Consider the following 18,531-nt stretch of genomic DNA (forward strand, 5'->3'; position numbering starts at 1 on the left):
GCAGCTCTCACAATAATGTGATATAATAGTACATAATACATAATAGTACAACACAGTGCTGTAAGTGACCCTGAAAAATGACACAATTATTTTAAGTCTATGATGTTTATATTTGAATGTATCTATAAAAAATACTGTATTTCACATAGTGTCAGCACTATAGGTCTGTCAGTGCACCATGATAAGAGATTTATCTTACAGTTGGAGAACTCGCAGGTGAGTACTCTTGGAAAATATCCAGAATCTGGTGATGCTAAATCATGCTCAGACAAATCATTCATAACAAAGTTAACTTGTTCAGACAATGTCAGTTTGAAGAAACATCACTTTTCTCCAGTGCTTTTTGTTCAAATCACAATTAAATTAGAAGGTAAAAAATCACTCTGAGAGCATCGCATATCACACATTGACCATCAATTTTATTAGTACTTCCATAACTTTTGTCCAGTCATTAAAACTGAGTCAGATTGTTTGCCAAATTAATTATCATTTACGGCTGCATTCAGTGTTAAAAACAAAGCATTTTTACCTGTCCATGGAACACAATTCAGATCATTAATCAGCTACAAATAATCAGCTTTATTTTCTATACATTTTACATCAAATACGTATGTTGTGAAAAAAAAACATATGGAGAGCCACATGTAGCCCAAACATCTATTTTTTAACACTTCATCTGACAAAATGTCTGTCTGCATTTCTTGTGAACCAAATGTACCTTTAAATAAATGTAAAATGCTCACTTTAACCCAAAAGTCTTTGTTGCATTTCAAAGCTAAAAATGTGCTGTACTCTACAAAGTCAATAACATTAAGAGGAACTGTCCAAATACACTTCAAGGCCATGGTAAGTGTGATGGTTTGTTTGTCCTTCATGCATTAGATAAAGCCTAGAACTCACAAAATGGACTTAAAGAAAATATCCAAGCGTACTTAATGAGGGAGTAGTTCTGCTTGACCAGGTTGCTTTTTCTTTAAAATGAGCCCATCAGGGCAGCTCACAGCTCACGGTTTATGTATTTTCTAATCAGTGTTTTGAAAGACCCTCTTCTCAATAACACCACTGCAAAGTTCAAATTGACCTCATGGCAACCCACCTGTTGTGCGGTAATAATAAACAGTTGGTAGTGAAGCATACAGCCTCACTTTAAGCCCCTCTCTATCACATTCATTCCCATGCAAAAGATAGCCATTACCAGCACATGAAATAACAACACACATAAACCAACATTACATCAGCCAATAAAACAGAAAACTGCAACTTTGCCATTTAAATGTGTTTTGGTCTTAGCAGCACTTACACCTTCTTTAAATTAGGCTGTTTGTTGTAAGATTTATTGTTCGGCGTCAAATACCTAAAATGGCATTGGCTATAAGCCCACACATAACGGTGAGAGGTTTGTGGCAAATATTTTCAAATTAACAAAACAACATTCAGTCAGCTGGATTTGTGTTTAAGCTGTCTAACACAGAAATGTAAACAGAAACTTCAGGCCAACATGTTCTTAAATGTTAGTGCTTTGTGTATACAACAAATACACCAAGCAACATTTAATTCCAAACCTGTATGACTTTCTTTCTTCTGCAGACCACAAACAAAACAATGGGGTCCGAAATAACACTGAACCTGACTGATTTTCATTATATAGGCAAAAAATAATATTAAGAATATCTTGTGTTCAGCAGATGGCAGAAAATCAAACAGGTTTGGAACGACATGAGGGTGAGCAAAGCTGTGTCAGAAATCACATACTATATGAAATAAGTAGTATGTCCGAATTCATGTTATTCATAAAACGGCCGAATGGTACCCAAATGGCTTGCTACCTCCTGCAAGACTCTGAAGTGAGCATCTGATGGACACTTTAATATCCCATGAGGCCATGGGAGAGGAGTTGTGAATGGCAGTGAAGCGCTACGGGTCTATAGCGCTATAGGTCACATGACAATAAAAACATGACAAATGCGAGTTCAGATTACATTCATAATATACAGGACATTTATAATGAACTAATTACTTATTCAAAAGAAGAACCAACTCACAGAGTATGTGATTTCAGACACAGCCTAAATGATAACAGAATTTTCATTTTTGGATGAACTAGCCCTTTAAGATCATAAGATGTCTAATACAAGTGTGAAAAGAAGCATTAGGCCAAAATGTTCTAAATGTTTAGTCCTTTAAAGGTTCAATACAACAAACATACAAAGAACTCTTTAATTCCAAATCTATATGATGTTCTTTCTTGTACAGAACACATATACAGACATTTTGAAGAAGCTTTCAAATGTTTTTGTCCATACAATGAAATTCAATGATTTATTATCCAAAATAATAAAGAGAGAGAGAGATTTCAGAATATCTTTGTGTTCTACAGAAGAAAGTCATACAGTTTTGGAACAACATGAGGATGAGTAAATGATGACAGAATGTTCATTTTTGGGTGAACTATCCCTTTAAATATGAACATAAGCTTTAGAACAAACTGCTCTTTAAATGTTTATTTTAAAGTTTTAATACAACAAATATACAATAAACATTTCATTGTTTTGTAAGGCTAAAGTGTAGATCTTAATTTATTCACTTTTCTACATCACTTTTCTTTCATCTCTCTTTCTGTTTTATTGCTGGGTTTCTGAATTTCTGATTCCATCCCTGGTAAAGATGTTCTCCTCCTGGCTGCTGTCTCTATTCTCTGCACAAGTTCCACATCCCACGGGTGAGTAACGAAGCTCAGCACCTCCCCTCCCTCGGAGCCACCGGCTCTGCCCACGCGCCCTGCCCGGTGGATGTAATCTGTGTGGGTCTCAGGGAAGTCATAATTGACGGTAAGTCCAACTCTCTGTGTGTCCAAACCTCTTGAAGCTATGTCAGTGCATATCAGAACATCAACATTCCCTCTTTGAAAGTTCCTGAAAATTCCTTCTCTCATAGTCGCAGGCATCTCTCCCTGGAGCCTCATATGATGAACACCCATTTCCTCCAGTGAGTAGCCCAGCCAGTTCACAGTGGAAGCAGAGTTACAGAACACCAAAACGCCTTTATGCTCCATTTCGGCCTTCTTCAGGGCCTGCTGAAGCTCTAGAATCTTGTCTGCACCTTTGACCCTGAGAAACGTCTGCTTTACATGCGGCATGAGATGATGTAGCATCCGGCTTTTAACGGTCACCATGCTGGCCAGGTCAGTCACCTTACTGAGGACCTCTCCTACGCCACCCGGAAATGTGGCTCCCACCACAACCAGCTGAGCTTTACGGACGAGCCCAACCGTCTCAGAGAGCCTGGATGCCACCTCGGTATGTGAAAGAATATTCTCAAGCATGCCTGCAAAGCTTTCATCAAACATAGTGTCAGCTTCATCAATGACTAGGAAGTTTAGTTCATTCAAGTTAATGAACCGCTTCCAGAGGGCCTTTAGTAGGGCGCCAGGAGTGGCCACTAAAACATCCGGCTGACCGTGAGTGAATGCCGCTTTGATGTTTCCTACACCTCTCCCACCTCCTGCGACCTTGACCACAAGTCCAAATGGTTTGCTGATTGATCGAGCTACAGATGTCACTTGTTCTGCTAGTTCCCGTGATGGCACGATGACCACAGCACGAATGTTTCTCTCAGAGTCTGTGAAGGGCTCCTCTTGCCTGTCCGCTTGCAGCCTGTGGATGATGGGAAGGAGGTAAGCGAGTGTTTTTCCGCTTCCCGTCTCTGCAGCACAGAGAATGTTGCGTCCTTTTAGTATTTTGGGAATGGTTTGGATCTGCACTGTGGTGGGGTGAATTATATTCTGACTGTGTAAAGTCTCGACCAGTTCTGGACAAATATTAAAGCTATTAAATTTCTTTTGGGGGGCGGAAGCACCATCATCACCCTTGTCCTTCTGCTTGAGGACAGATGGTGGAGCACTTTGGATACTGTTTATGGAGAAGTAATCCCCTAACGCTTTGTTACTCTTCCATCCTTTGGATGTCTGAACAGGTTGTTCAAATTTCCCAAGTGTATAGCCGACAGACTGGTTTAGCTGAGGGTTTTTGCACTTGATCAACAGTCTTCCAGGCTTGACGGTTGGCAGCTTGTCGAACTTCTTGCTTTGCATCTGTTTGATGTTCTCTATATGTTCTTGCATGCGTCTCGGGATGCGGATCACCACAGGCTGTGAGCTAGCGGTTGTCACTCTGCGCGTTACCTGCAAGAGGTTAGAAAAAAGAAAGGCACAGCGTCCGATCTTCACTGACTGCATTGTACATACGAGGTACTTCCACAGTACACGCGAAAGTGAATATCGGATGTCCTGTTTAATACGCAAACTTATTTAAGAATAATGTTTTCACGTGACAAATGCAAAACACTGACCTCACGCACCCATGCTTTTAGTTCGTCCGGGCGCATAATGATGACGTCTAAAAGCCCGTCACGCCAAAATTAAAGCCTCATTTCTGCTATATATTACATTTATTCATTTAACAGATTCAGCTTATGGAAGCAATAACACAGGATGTTGCTAGCAATACAACGTTTCAATCATCGTCTAAAATAGTACAATCTAGAACTGGGATTTAGAAAGATTAAGAAATGCTGAAAGCATTGAAGGTTTTTTAAGAGTTTAACTAAGTTCTTTATTCTAGGGCATTGGTTGATTGTGTTGAAATGTCAGAATCTTTTAATTATCCAATATTGAATAGAGGGGGCTTTAAAAATATGTCTTTATATGGCAGAGATTATTAGGCTATGCTATTACACAACAAATTCATCAGTGTTAATTCAACTCTTTGAGTTAAAACCAACTCTGTGTGAGTGAACATATTGTCCCAATATTTTCAGAGTTAAAGTACACTTTTAAAAGTGTTACTGATTTAACACTAGAACAGTTATATTTACACTGTAAAACAACTCTGGTCCACACCACAGGGAGTTAATTTTTCTTCAGCACCAGAGTAAAGAGTGACAATTTAACACTATTAAGATGTATTTTAACTCTAGATATTTTTAACTCTAGTGTAAGGAGTTGATACTACTGTACTTCAACCAGGTTAAATTAGGAGAGTTGGTAGTAACTGTCAGGAAATAATTTGTAACAACTTGCAGAGTTACTTTGAAAACAACAGATTACAATCAAAACAAACCATAAAGTTAAATTCAACTTTAGTCTGGGATCACATTCTGCTCATTCTACAAAGTTAAAAATAAAGGCAAAATGCAAACAGTTGTTTTAACAAACCAGTTCTTTATTAACAAACAAGCCACTTTACTTTATGGAAGGTTCACTTTTAAAATAAATGATGAAGGCACAATATAGGCATTTCTGTTATCAGAAATAATATGAAAGCTGCTAATCAAATGGTCTGTAATACTTAAAGTCCTGCACATGTCAGTGAATGTACGTCCTGTGTGTAAGTCGCTAAATGTCAGTGAAGTTGAGTCAGTACCTTCGACTTTGCAATACAGTACAGCAGTGCTTGAGTCAACACAACATCCAGCAGGTGAAAAATCGCAGGATATGTAAATCAGTTGTGTCCAGTTGCAAACAATAAAGTTTAGTGTATAGTTGTTTCACAGAGCAGGAAAGGCTGTGCAGATTCAACTTCCTCCAAAAATACTGGAATGCTGGTTTCCATCTAGATACATTCAAATGAAGGCTATTTGTGTTTTATAAATACAGTAAGTTTATAGTGGAAAAAGTTCAATCAAATCAAAACTATTTTGGTTAGGTTCAGACTTTTGAATTGATTGATTTCCAAGTAAAAAAGGAACAAAGAAAATCATAAAACTAATCCATGTGACTCCAATGGTTTAACCTCAATACTATGAAGCAACACGAGTGTTTTATTTGTGCAAAAAACAATTCATGACTTTATTTACAAAATATTCATATTCAATGCATGTTCACACAACAACATCTGCTTTCGCATCAACACATGCATGCATTGTGATGTTCTCTGAACGTGTGTTAGAGATTAAATATTTTGTAAGTGGTAAATGTTTTTTTTTTCTTTCTTTTTTCAAACAGCACTCGCGTAGCTTAATAAAATTGATGTTAAACCACTGGAGTCACACTGATTTTTTTAAGGAGCTACACCTATAACTGCCTATATCTGCCTTGTGTCACAGGTTTCCATTCTTCATTTCAAAGGAAGATATTTGATGTTTGAATGTGCTCATGAACCTGAATGATTCAGACCTTACGCTACATAAAAGTGGTTTTAGGATGGCATGAATGAGCTGCTGTGAAAGATTCAAATAGAGGTGCAGCAGTGCAAAACTAGTGTTCCTTATTCTCGGACTTCAGATTCATTTAATAATCTGATACAATTTTATATAGGTTTCTGAATAGCAATTATGACATGAAAATTCTGATTTAAAACACATGTACATTTAAATCAATGTTTGAGACCCGTTTTCCCAGTAACTGAGACGATATGACTAACACAAACACAGACACAACTGATAATTAAAGGTAGAAATGTTTACCTGTGCAATATACACACTTTCAGAGAAAAAAAAATGGTACAAAAATCTGTCACTGGTGTGGTACCCTTTCAAAAGGTGCACCTTACCTTTATTAATTCATTAGCCCTATTAGATGTGATACATATTGAAAGATAGTGTACATATTATTCCCGAAAGCATGCATAATTGTACCTAAACGGTATGTATATACCATTTGAAAGAGAACATGCCCTAGTGACAGCTTTATACCTTTTTTTGGAGGTTGCATATTCATTTCAAGGAAAATGTAATCAACAGTTTACCTGAAAATTAGTTTTGTGCCCCTGGCACTTTCATTAATCTCCGCTCCAGCCTGAAACCACAGAGGTGTGCTGCCACTGACCTATGCATTCAGATAATCACAGATGTTCAGCTGTGTCTGCAAAGGGAGATAAACAACTCCTGGTGTGAGTATTAGAAAGTCAAGTGTGTTCACGAGTCTCTCTCTCTCTCTCTCTCTCTCTCTTTTTATCGGAGTGGAGATTAATCCCCCCCCCCACGGCAAGGTAGCGGTGGGTTGACGTCACGCCATCAATCCATCAAGCTATGCCTCTCTCTCTCTCTTTTTATCGGAGTGGATGCTGGGAGTGAGTGCGTGTGTGAGAGACAAGTGTGGGTGAGCGGGGTTTTTTTCTTTTCTTTAACATTTCTGAACACTTTTTTTGTTATTAGGGTAGGTTTTATTCTTATATCGCGTGGTGTGTGAGTGCGAGGCAACATGACGGCTACCCCCGTGGGGGGAGCGTCGCCTCTCACCCTCCGGAATGGTTTCAGGTGTATACCGGAGGCGAATACGTCTATTGAGGATGTTCTCCTTGCTGTAGGAGCCAAAGTCCGTCATGAAAATATTAGTTCGGCTTCAAGAATGAATAAGGCAGTAGTTGTTTTTTTGAAAATTGAAAATCAGGTGAAAAACTTGATTGAAAGCGGAATATGGATTAATGAAACGTACGTGCCTATTACACCGTTGTCGGCACCGGCAACGAAAATTGTCATCTCTAATGTACCCCCGTTCGTTGGTAATGAGAGTATCATTAAAGAGCTGACTAGATTTGGCAAAATTGCCGGTGCTGTAAAAGATTTCGTTGGGTTGTAAAAATGCTGCACTTAAACATGTGCTATCTTTCAGAAGACAAGTTTACATGTTTTTGAGCTCTCCCACTAAAATGCTCGATGTGTCTTTTCGGGTATCTCATGGAGAGGGCTCATACATGGTGTACGCTAGTACAGAGACTTTGCGGTGCTTTGAATGCGGAGATTTTGGACACAAACGGTTCACACGCCCGCACAAAGCACGTAATCCTGAAGAGGAAGGCCCATCCGAAGGCCCATTCAATAGGCCGCAGATTGTGACGGAAAGTACTACGCAACAACCTGAAAAGGCAGATACTATCACTGAGGTAAGGCAAAATGTTTCAGAAAATATTGTGAATGATGCTGAGCTTCCAAGTTGTAGTGATGTTGTTAACAAGGGAGATGTTTGTGGTGATCCAGTACAGGAAAATGAGACGTATGATGGGCAAAGTGAAGAAATGGATGATTTGTCAGAAACAACTATAGAAAGTTGTAGAGATGATGATTCATGTGCTGACTTTGATGTGGCTAATTGTGGAAGTGATTTGTATTCGGTTGAGCAGATTAATGCTTTCTTGGATGAGACAAAGGGTAAAAAAGTTGAAATTGTAAAGTTTTTTCCAGATTTAGATAAATTTGTGTCTTCTGTTATGAAAGCAAGATGAGAATGCAACCTAGAAGTATTAACTCAGCAGAAAAGGTTTCGATTAAAAAAATACTTAACAGCAATTAGGCAAGGAGTAAAACCGGTCAGGGCGAAACGCCGGGCAGGGAAATGTAAACTAAAATAAGTGCACAATGGCTATCAGTCTTTCCTTTTGATTTCTTCTCACACTACTAGTTCTTTCTACTTTCCTATCCTATCTTATTATGGATGTCCTAAAAGTGGGGTCTCTTAACGTAAATGGGATTAGGGAAAAAAATAAATGGTTATTACTAAAAGAAAGTATAGAACTAAAAGAGATTGTGATGTTTCTACAAAAAACACACAGTGATATAAATAATGAAGTAGATTGGGGTTTGTGGTCCGATGGTCAGTTTGTTCTTAGTCATGGAACAAATTTAAGTGCAGGGGTGGCAATATTGTTTTCTGCTGAATTAAATGTAAGCATCTTATCTGTTAATGAATTAGAAAGAGGGCGGCTTCTTTTAATTAAAGCTAAAATAAAAGATATAAGTTTTGTCTTTGTTAACATTTATGCACCAAATATTGGAAGGGACAGAATTAAGCTTTTTGGTGAATGTTATTTTATCAGAAACAAAACCACAATTCTTTTATTGGTGTTTTGATATTAAATTAATTCAAGATGTTCATTTTTATGAGAATTTTAAATCGTTTTGGAATTGTTGGGTTGAGGCAAAAAATGATTATAATAATCTTCTTCAGTGGTGGGAGATAGGGAAAACTCAGATTAAGCTTTTCTGTCAACAATTTGTGGCACACACTTCCTGTAAAATTAAATATGAAATGGCAAAATTAGAGAAAGATATTTCAAAAATCCAGATTATGTTAATTGATCAAAATGATGTAAATCTACAAGATGATCTTAGTCAGAAGAGACAAGAGCTAAGTAATATGTTAAACAAAAAGGTTAAAAGAGCTCTTGTTAGATCACATTTTGTTTCTTTGCAGGATATGGATGCTCCTACAAAATTCTTTTTTAATTTGAATAAGAAATGTAATCATACTAACTATATGCATGCATTACGTACACCTGATGGAAATGTGACTTCAGATCCTTTGGAAATGAGGAGACTAGCTGTTGATTTCTATGTGGACTTATATGCTAAAGAGTGCACAGGAAATTTTGTCGCAGATGAACTTTTTAATAATCTACCTGTGCTGGATGAAGGAAATGCAAAGAACTTAGACTCTGATCTGACTTTTGAGGAGGTTACAAAAGCAGTGAATCAACTTTCTTCTGGTCGTGCACCAGGAATTGATGGAATACCAGCTGAATTTTACAAAACTTTTTGGGAAATAATCAAAAGAGATTTTTTGGAAGTTTTACAGGAAAGTTATAAAGCAAAGGTTCTACCAAGAAGTTGTCAACGAGCAGTGCTCTCTCTGATCCCAAAAAAGGGAGATCTTTGTCTGCTAAAAAACTGGAGACCAGTTGCTGTTTTATGTTCTGATTATAAAATTTTATCAAAGTGTTTGGCAAACAGACTTAAATGTGTTAATACAGAAAGACCAAACATATTGTATACCCAAAAGGTCTATTTATGATAATTTGTTTTTAATGAGAGATATTATGGATTATGCTAGAATATATAATGTTGATTTTGGTTTGCTTTCTCTGGATCAGGAGAAAATGATGATTTCTTATGGTCCAACGTGTGGACCATAATTATCTTTTTAATGTTCTTGAGTGTTATGGGTTTGGAGAACATTTTTTATCATGGATTAGAATATTATATACTGATGCTGTAAGTATGGTTAAAATTGGAGGAGGTTTAAGTGTACCAATTCAAATGAAAAGAGGGATAAGACAAGGGTGCCCTATGTCTGGTCAGTTATATGCTTTGGCAATAGAGCCTCTACTTTGTTTATTAAGAATTAAATTAACAGGTATTTTAGTAAGTGAGAAGCCAGAAGCTGAAGCTATTAAGCTCTCAGCTTATGCAGATGATATAACTGTTATGGTTAGAAATAAACATGATATTCAAGTTTTAAAGGAAGCTTTAAAGATTTTTGAAGGAGCATCATCAGCCAAACTTAATTGGGAAAAAACAGAGGCATTATGGTGTGGCTCTGAAAGAAGCTCTCTACCTGAACTTCCAGAAAATGTTAAGTGGGGGAAGTCTGGTATTAAATTCTTAGGTGTATATCTTGGAAAAGATGAATATAGGATGAAAAATTGGGAAGGATTAGTAGAGGGAGTGCTTGTTAAGTTGTCTAAATGGAAATGGCTGCTACCCCAGTTATCCTATAGGGGAAGAGTCCTGATAGCTAATAATCTTATAGCTTCCACCCTTTGGCATAAGTTGATGGTTTTGGATGCTTATTATAGCCTCATTAATGATGTCAATTCTTTTTTTTATGTGTGGGGCGATGATGGCTTAATATGTGAAGCTGATGATCAGGGAGGTTTTGTGTTTAATTATGAGTAGATTATTATTATTATTTTTTTTTTTTTTTATGTATATATGTTTGTGAAAATTGTAAATATATGTATGTTTGAATATTTGTATTCTTTAAAAATATAGGTCTCTTATGTTTTTACTGAATTATTAAAGAAGACCTAAAAGTCAAAAAAAAGTCATATTTTTATTGAGTGTCCACGTTTGGATCAAATTTTGGGTTTAATGGAAAAAGCTGGAGTGTACAGTGTATAGGAAATTTTAATCAAGAATTGTTTATTTTTGGTCCTAAATATTCAACAAAATATAAATCCAAAGTGGTTTTATTAAATTATTTGTATGGTGCAGCAAAGTTAGCAATCTGGTGTACAAGGAAAAATAAAGTAGAAGGGAGGGAAAGTGTGGACGTTGTTTTGATGATGAGAGGTTTCATAAAGAAAAGATTAATGATGGAATATGCTTATTATAGCCTCATTAATGATGTCAATTCTTTTTTTTATGTGTGGGGCGATGATGGCTTAATATGTGAAGCTGATGATCAGGGAGGTTTTGTGTTTAATTATGAGTAGATTATTATTATTATTTTTTTTTTTTTTTATGTATATATGTTTGTGAAAATTGTAAATATATGTATGTTTGAATATTTGTATTCTTTAAAAATATAAGTCTCTTATGTTTTTACTGAATTATTAAAGAAGACCTAAAAGTCTGTGTGTGTGTGTGTGTGTGTGTGTGTGTGTATGAGAGAGAGAGAGAGGGAGAGAGGGAGAGAGAGAGAGAGTCATTTTAATCACATAGTTATGTAGCCTTTTTTGTTTTTGTTAGAAGAATTTGTTTGTCTTTGCTTGTAATGGATACTGAAGGACAGAGCAAGTTATTGACTGTGCTGCTTAGTAAATCCTATCATTGGTTGTTAAATATGTTAACATTTATGTTAAATGAAATTAATTTAATTTTTTAAGTTAATTATTTTTAAAAAAGTCTAGATTATATGGCAGTCTCAAATGATCACATTATTCAAAATTCAGCAAAGTTCAATAGATTTAGTTGTTTGTTTGTTGGTTTATTCATTCATTTTAGAATGTTCAATGGCATTTGTCACTGTGTCAGAAACATAATCATAAGAGCAGTGTCACCTTTTTTCTTTGCTTTATATCTGCACAAACAAAACAGCTTCTTTTAGCCACGGGTCTTGCAATAAATTGGTGTTTCACTTCAGTGTTTTCACTTAGTAGTAACTGACAGGCAGAAGCAAAAAGAGCACAGAAATGTTATTGCAATGCAGTTATTTCAATACACGCTCCATTTGCTTCAGTCTCTTTAAAAATGCATCTTACCAATGAGAAAAAGACAAATGCTATCCCCAAACTTTAAATGTCAGTTTGGTGTAATTTTTTACAACTAATGTTAGCTAAATTTCCTGTATATTTTCTTATATTTATGCTCCAGACATCAGATTCTTCTTTGTATTCCTGAACAATCTGTCTCAGAAATGGCAGTGTTATTTGTCAGGTCTGAAATATCATATTGAATATGTATTGCATTGCAGGGCCATTTTCCTGCAGATGGCAGGCTGTTATAGCTGTATGCGGGAGTGAAAATTATTCAAAACGGCCTGTTCTGTTACAGAATTCTCATAGCTAAATTGAATTTTCATGTTGTATTTCAATGCAGGTAAAAGTGCCCAAGTTGCATTATAATGCCAGGATATGACTGCCTTCAGACAACTGATGACTGGTGAAATGCCTCAGATGGAAAATATGCCATACTATTTTCCCCCAATTTGTCATGAATATTTGTTGAATATTTGACACAGAAGATGTTTGTTGCATTATAATGCCAGGATATGCCTGCCTTCAGACAACTGATGACTGGTGAAATGCCTCAGATGGAAAATATGCCATACTATTTTCCCCCAATTTGTCATGAATATTTGTTGAATATTTGACACAGAAGATGTTTGATATGGATGTAAAAAAAACTCATTTTATCTCCGGTTAACATGATTTTAGATTATCTAAATTATTATTATTAGAGTATTTTTTGAATGACACAGTATTCTCAGTATTCTTCATGAAGTTACAAATATTGTGCTGCTTTTCGTTCAAGTGTCTTGTTTTCCAATCAGCTACTGATTAAAATCAGATGCGTCTCTGGAGTCCTCAAGTCCTGACTGTGGTTTGTCCTGAGAACTTCCACTTCTCACTCCTCTGTCTCATTCTGCTTTCCATCTGCTTTCCCTTGTGGGGTTTTATCAACACTCAAGCTAATTACACAGTCACAGTCTCGGAGAGTGGTGCCACCGCCACCAGCATTAATTATATTCTCTGCATAAAATGAAAATCCGTTCTTCTATCCAAATAAACAGAGACTCAATATTTGGATTTCTCTGGGTTTATAAATAATGATAATATTTATGGGCAGTTGCAGAAAGAATGGCATTGGATATCAGATCAAGGAAATTACACTGAACAAAATGTGTTTCGGAGAACATTGCACACATTATCGGTTTTAGAGGGGTGCATGAAAGAGAAAACAATTATGATGTGTGATTCGAATGACAAAATGATGTTGTTCGCAGGAGTATTGTTATCATAAGCCTATATGAACACATTTGTTTTCCGTAGACAAACATCTTGCCATTGTGCTGAGTCACTTTCTAAGATCACTAGCACTGTGTAGTGAAGCCCCTCAGTCTGATTTGTTTAAAGGTGTTTTTCTCCTTCCCATCAATCTTTTTTATTGTTGAACAGCAATAAGACAACAGCAAAAACTGCTCAGATTAACACTGATGCCTCTGAAAAGGTTTGTTCGTGTTGAGGCTCATAGCAATTACAGCTTAAACACAGCATCCCCATGAGACGCTGAGCATTAATGACTGCCTCACAGTAATGATGCTGCATCAACATAATGCCCGTTACACAAGATGAATTGTGTGCTCAATAAGAACCACAGCTTATGCTGCCCCCTCACACTAACAATCCTCTAGCACCTCTCACAACAGCTCTTACCATTCTCTCTCTCAGAAAATATTTTATTTTCTGTATAAACTAGCTCTGGTTGTGGCTCCCGTTGTAAGATCCTCGACCCCTTTCTAGCATTCATTTTATGCTGCAGCCAAATGCACGCCACATGCGATGTCAGATATAATGCAGCTTGTTCAGCCCAGAGCTTAGATACAGCGCCTTAGATATCAAAGGGATTTGCATTGTTGTCTCGAGAGTATTGGTTGCTGCTGTATTGCCATGTCTTGTTATTATTATATACAATTGTTATATACAAGTATTATTATTATTAGTAAAAGGCTGTAGTGACTTGTCATAATGACGAAGAATTGACTTTAATAGGGAATTTGGAAGTGGAAAAATAGCTGATTTTGATTGGAACATGCTGGAAAAGCTCACAAATGTTGACTTGTATGTCATGTATGGATCCTGAGGAGTACAACATTTTCATCATTATAATTTATTGATTTCTCTTTAGACAATTTTCAACAAAAGCTTGTTCAATTAGAATTGAACAAAATAACTAACTAAATAAATACAAAAATAAATAGATAGAAATATCTGGGAAATAAATAAGGAATTATAATTAATAATTCAAATTATAAGTATATTTACAGCCATTTTTGCAAAAGATGTGTTTAAATGTTACACAGACTTTTTAATGACTCTTCTACTGTATGTATTTGATTCACTGAAAATAACCAACTCATTAGCGTCACTTGTTTGACAACTGAACTATACTGGTTGGACTGTATGTTTTTGGTTCAATAAAAAGAACTGACTCATAAGAGTCATTCATTTGGGAATCAGACTGCACTGGTTGTGCTGTATGTTTTTGATTCATTAAAAATAATTGAATCATAAGAGTCATTTGTTTTGTAATCAAACTACACTGATCTCAACACACTGAGTTTTCACACATAGATTCAGTAGCGTGTTGCACATTCACTAGATATTTAGCGCAGGAAACTCCTGTCAGAAGCCTTACTATTTCTATCTGGAATAAAGAAGCATTTTCTGTGGTCCAATCACAAGTTGTCAGCGCTTAATACAAGTTGAGACAGAGTCTAAAACATTTTGCAATCAGATCATCGAAACCACATACAAAGGTAGTCAAATATATGTCAGAGTTTTTAGTTTGGTATTCTTCCCCCACACACAAGAACTATTAATGGAGCCAAATATCATTCATTTCTGGTGTGTTATGTGCCAGCATGTCCTGGAACTAGTGGACTTGCACAAAATGCTTTAGAAGTCCAGTCTGACTGATGAGTGTCCAAGATCTGTATACTTTCTTTGGGTGACAAAACAAAAGCAGGACCAACACATCTGACTGGTCCATCTTTGTCAGAGCTTTACTGTTGCTAATGGCACACCAAAAAGAGACCAGCTTCATCCAGCATATGAATTTCCAATGGTTCAAGTAGCTTTATGCTGGTTAGTGCTAGTTTGGTCAACCAGCATGTTCTTTCTCAAGAAGCTGGTTGACCAAAATAGTTTTTGGTTTTAAAGAAGCTGGTCTTTTGGGGCAGGGCTCTAATCTGTGGCAGAAGTGTGAAGGATGGGTTTTGTGCTGCTGTTTGTAGACCTCAAACCTTAAATAGCTTGTGCCAGACAGTGTGATGGATTCTTCTGCAGTGCCATCATCTCTTCATTTACAGATCACTGCTCTTTATTCCGGCTCACTTGGAGTAGTTGTAGTTGGGAGGGCTGGAGGAAAATCATTGCCATAGAACTCAAAACTTTGCATGGCACTATCTGGAGATCCGAAAATAAAAGTTCATTAGGCCCTTATGCTGGAGGGTTATCGCCGTGGAAGTAAAAAGTAGGAAGTAAAAAGAGGGAAAGCAAAGGGGCGATGGTTCTGGGACATGATGTAAACTGGACTCAGATGTGCATCCCTGTAAGTCATTCCCTTTTCTATGTCACATTTAGTTGCCATTTCAAGGTCTGTATTTTGGTTTTTATTAAAATCTGACTGGCATGCCTCTGACTTCAATTTTGTTTACAGCTGCCTGAATTTATCTGTTTTTCCTCACTGAAAGGCTAATGCCTTTTATTGTTTGTGATTGCACCGCATGCTTGCCAGATTTTTGTGATTACTTGGTCAAATTTGTTGTGGGTGGATTCATGACATTCTGTCTCCAGGGCAACGTACTTTAAGCTACATTTGACAGAACCCAAGTAACTGAATATTATTAGTATTATCCACTTGTGTGCTTTCTCCACATGATGAACTCAACAGATGCCTGGCCCAGTTGTTAATGCACTTCATAAACAGCACTTTACCCTGAAATTGTTGCCAGTGCATTTATATATCAGTAAAAGAGGTCTTACTAATTTCTATTTTCCATAAAAAATAGTCTTTTGTACTGTTCATTGTCATGCCAAGTTTCAGACACAATAGAGAGAGAGAGAGAAAATCGATGAATTATAATGCATTTTTCATTATCATCTTATGTAAGCTTAGCTCAATGACATTATCATCCATATTCAATTATTTATTCAAGTAATTCCTAAAAGATGCATGGGTTATTATGATCAAGGTGGAAGGGTTTCTGATTAGAATAGTTTGTCTATGGATTCAAATTAAGTTAACTTTTTCTTTGAGAGCAATATTTGCAGAAATATTCTATGCACAGTCTTCAGATTAGGCTCTAAAAGGATTACATGTATCAAAGCAATGTTTCTAAACCTGTTTGACGTGTATATTGAAATGTTATATTAGAATTAGTAATCTGAATTAGCCTCAGCCTGTTGGATGACTAAAGTGAGTGGCTGACCTTGTACTGGCTAAAGCAAAAGTCCTGCAGATATTAGCTTTGCTCAACCATGATGACAGTAAATGCAATTTAACACTCATATAGAAAAAGTCTTGTCTGTTTGTTTTCTTCTTTCTTTTCACAGTAAATTGATCTTTCAGTTCTTTGACATTCTATAAAAACTCTGGAGAAAATAACAGAAATCGTCAATCTTCACTTTGACATATGCAGACACGAGAGCACAAAAAATCTCCTCTGCTGAAAAGTACATTTTATATCCTTCATAAATGTCACAACACTCTTTTAATCTCCTACATGACTGAAATGACAATGGCATTTAAATTCTTCATTGAAATGCCTTTAGTTTTGCTAATTAAAATGTTAATCCTTGGGATAAATTAGCTGGTGTGAACATTACGATGTACAATCGAATGGAAATGTTTTATATAATGTACCTTAACCCATGTCGCATTTAGTACAGCAAGGTTTTCCAGTTATAACTATGAAAGGATTGTGGTTTTTCATATGAACATTTAGTCTGCTGTTCTTAAGCTGTAAATTCAAATAGTATTCCTTACTAAAAAAAACTACTATAAAAATAGTATGTTTACTTGATTTTAACCAAAATGTTGCATTTAATGCAAATTTTAAATTGTTGCTGAAATGCTAGAACAGATAGTTCCCATAACTAACATAATTTGAGTAAAATTACTCAAAATGTTCAAGACATGCTGTTACGCATGCGTACTGGACCACAATTTCCTCTCCCCCACACAGCGCAGAAGCATGGACTCAGGGTTCAAAGCTATGTTTGCAGAGTGGATTTACTTCGGTAGAATCAAGGTAAAAGCTTTTAATTTAAGTCTCATTTTCTGATTTGTGTGCTTGCTAGTCCTAATAATCATTAGATTTTATGCACTTCTTTTCAGCCCATGTAAAGAAGTCAAACCATTTTTATGACCGCTGCGCATTATTTTAAACAATTTCTGCTCAAACTAGTTAATGTCCGCTTTATATCTATAAATTTAGCTGCCCGGTTGTTACTATTTTATCCATTTTTACTAGTGATGGGCATGAGTATACAAGTAATTACGTAGCCTAATTTGAAGTGATGCGGCACTTTCGAGTGAGGCAGCTCAAAGAGCGTGCAATCCAGTCAAAGTACAAACGAATGGAAAAGACCGCTATATCTTCAGACCAATTTTTTTAAATAACTATTTTTTTTTTATTTGACAGGATTTGTTAAAACCATAGACTGTATAAAAACATGGACGTAGTGTCCGTGATGTCACCTGTAGGTTTCTGAAGAGCGTTTTTGAAGCTCAAAGTGGGCGGAGCTGGCCGTCGCCATCCTGGCAGCGCGTCACCGCGTGTCACTCCCGGATAATCAAAAATGGGCAAAGAGGCGGGAGCTGGTTGCTGAAACCACGCCCACCTAGCTCGACGGTGGTGACAGCAGCGGCAATCCACCTGTCACTCAAGTGGCCACGCCCTTAATTATGCAGAACTTTAAGGCTTAATATAATTTAAACGAATGAGTTATAAAAAAGTTCACCCCCGTCACAGTTGTCATGAAGGGCAATATTAGCTATATAGACCAAAACCACTTTTTGTACCAGGCTGTAAACATTTTTTTCTGCTGTAAAGTTGGGCATTTGAACATGGGGAGTCTATGGTACTGACTCCCTTTTGGAGCCAGCCTCTAGCGGCCAGTCGATGAATTGCAGTTTTAGTCACTTCCGTGTTGATTTCACAAGAGAGAGCGGGAGGTTGCCGCTTGGTTGTATATGATGCGTCTCCGCTGTTGGTTGTATTATTGGTGAAGTAAATCCACACTTTGCTGAAGAAGCGTTGGCAAACTCTTGAGCAGCAACAACAATACCACGTACTCCGCCATTGTTGTGTATGTTTGTTGCCTTTAAAATTGACACGTACTGCGCATGTCTACATACCTAACACGTACTACGCACGTGCATGACGTCACCATTTCCAAAAATTCCTGTTTTGGGTGTTTACACGGAAACGACAACGGTGGTGTTTTCAAAATCTTGCACTTTGAAACTCGTTTTTGTGTAAATGGCCCGTAAAAGTCTGTGCTAACCAACTGGCCCCCATCTTAACACACA

The 18,531-nt window shown here is 36.8% G+C and overlaps 1 protein-coding gene across 1 annotated transcript; it reads right to left on the reverse strand.

Annotated features, from left to right (window-relative positions):
• Positions 1–2,547: 2,547 nt before the first annotated feature.
• LOC107664374 (probable ATP-dependent RNA helicase DDX28) lies at positions 2,548–4,384 on the reverse strand. The gene is made up of 2 exons (XM_016454921.1): positions 4,348–4,384; positions 2,548–4,180 (listed from the first exon to the last, which is right to left on the reverse strand). The coding sequence occupies exons 1-2, from the start codon at positions 4,381–4,383 to the stop codon at positions 2,594–2,596; spliced, it is 1,623 nt and encodes a 540-aa protein (XP_016310407.1). The 5' UTR covers position 4,384; the 3' UTR covers positions 2,548–2,593.
• Between the last annotated feature and the right edge of the window lie 14,147 nt (positions 4,385–18,531).

Source organism: Sinocyclocheilus anshuiensis, unplaced genomic scaffold (genome assembly GCF_001515605.1).
Source record: "Sinocyclocheilus anshuiensis isolate Anshui unplaced genomic scaffold, SAMN03320099.WGS_v1.1 scaffold307, whole genome shotgun sequence".
NCBI lineage: Eukaryota > Metazoa > Chordata > Actinopteri > Cypriniformes > Cyprinidae > Sinocyclocheilus > Sinocyclocheilus anshuiensis.

Bases quoted from the DNA above. Each gene is read 5' to 3' on its own strand.
- LOC107664374 (XM_016454921.1), bottom strand. From the start codon at position 4,383: ATGCGCCCGGACGAACTAAAAGCATGGGTGCGTGAG. The intron at 4,181-4,347 runs GTCAGTGTTTTG...AACCTCTTGCAG, and splicing joins TAAAAGCATGGGTGCGTGAG to GTAACGCGCAGAGTGACAAC.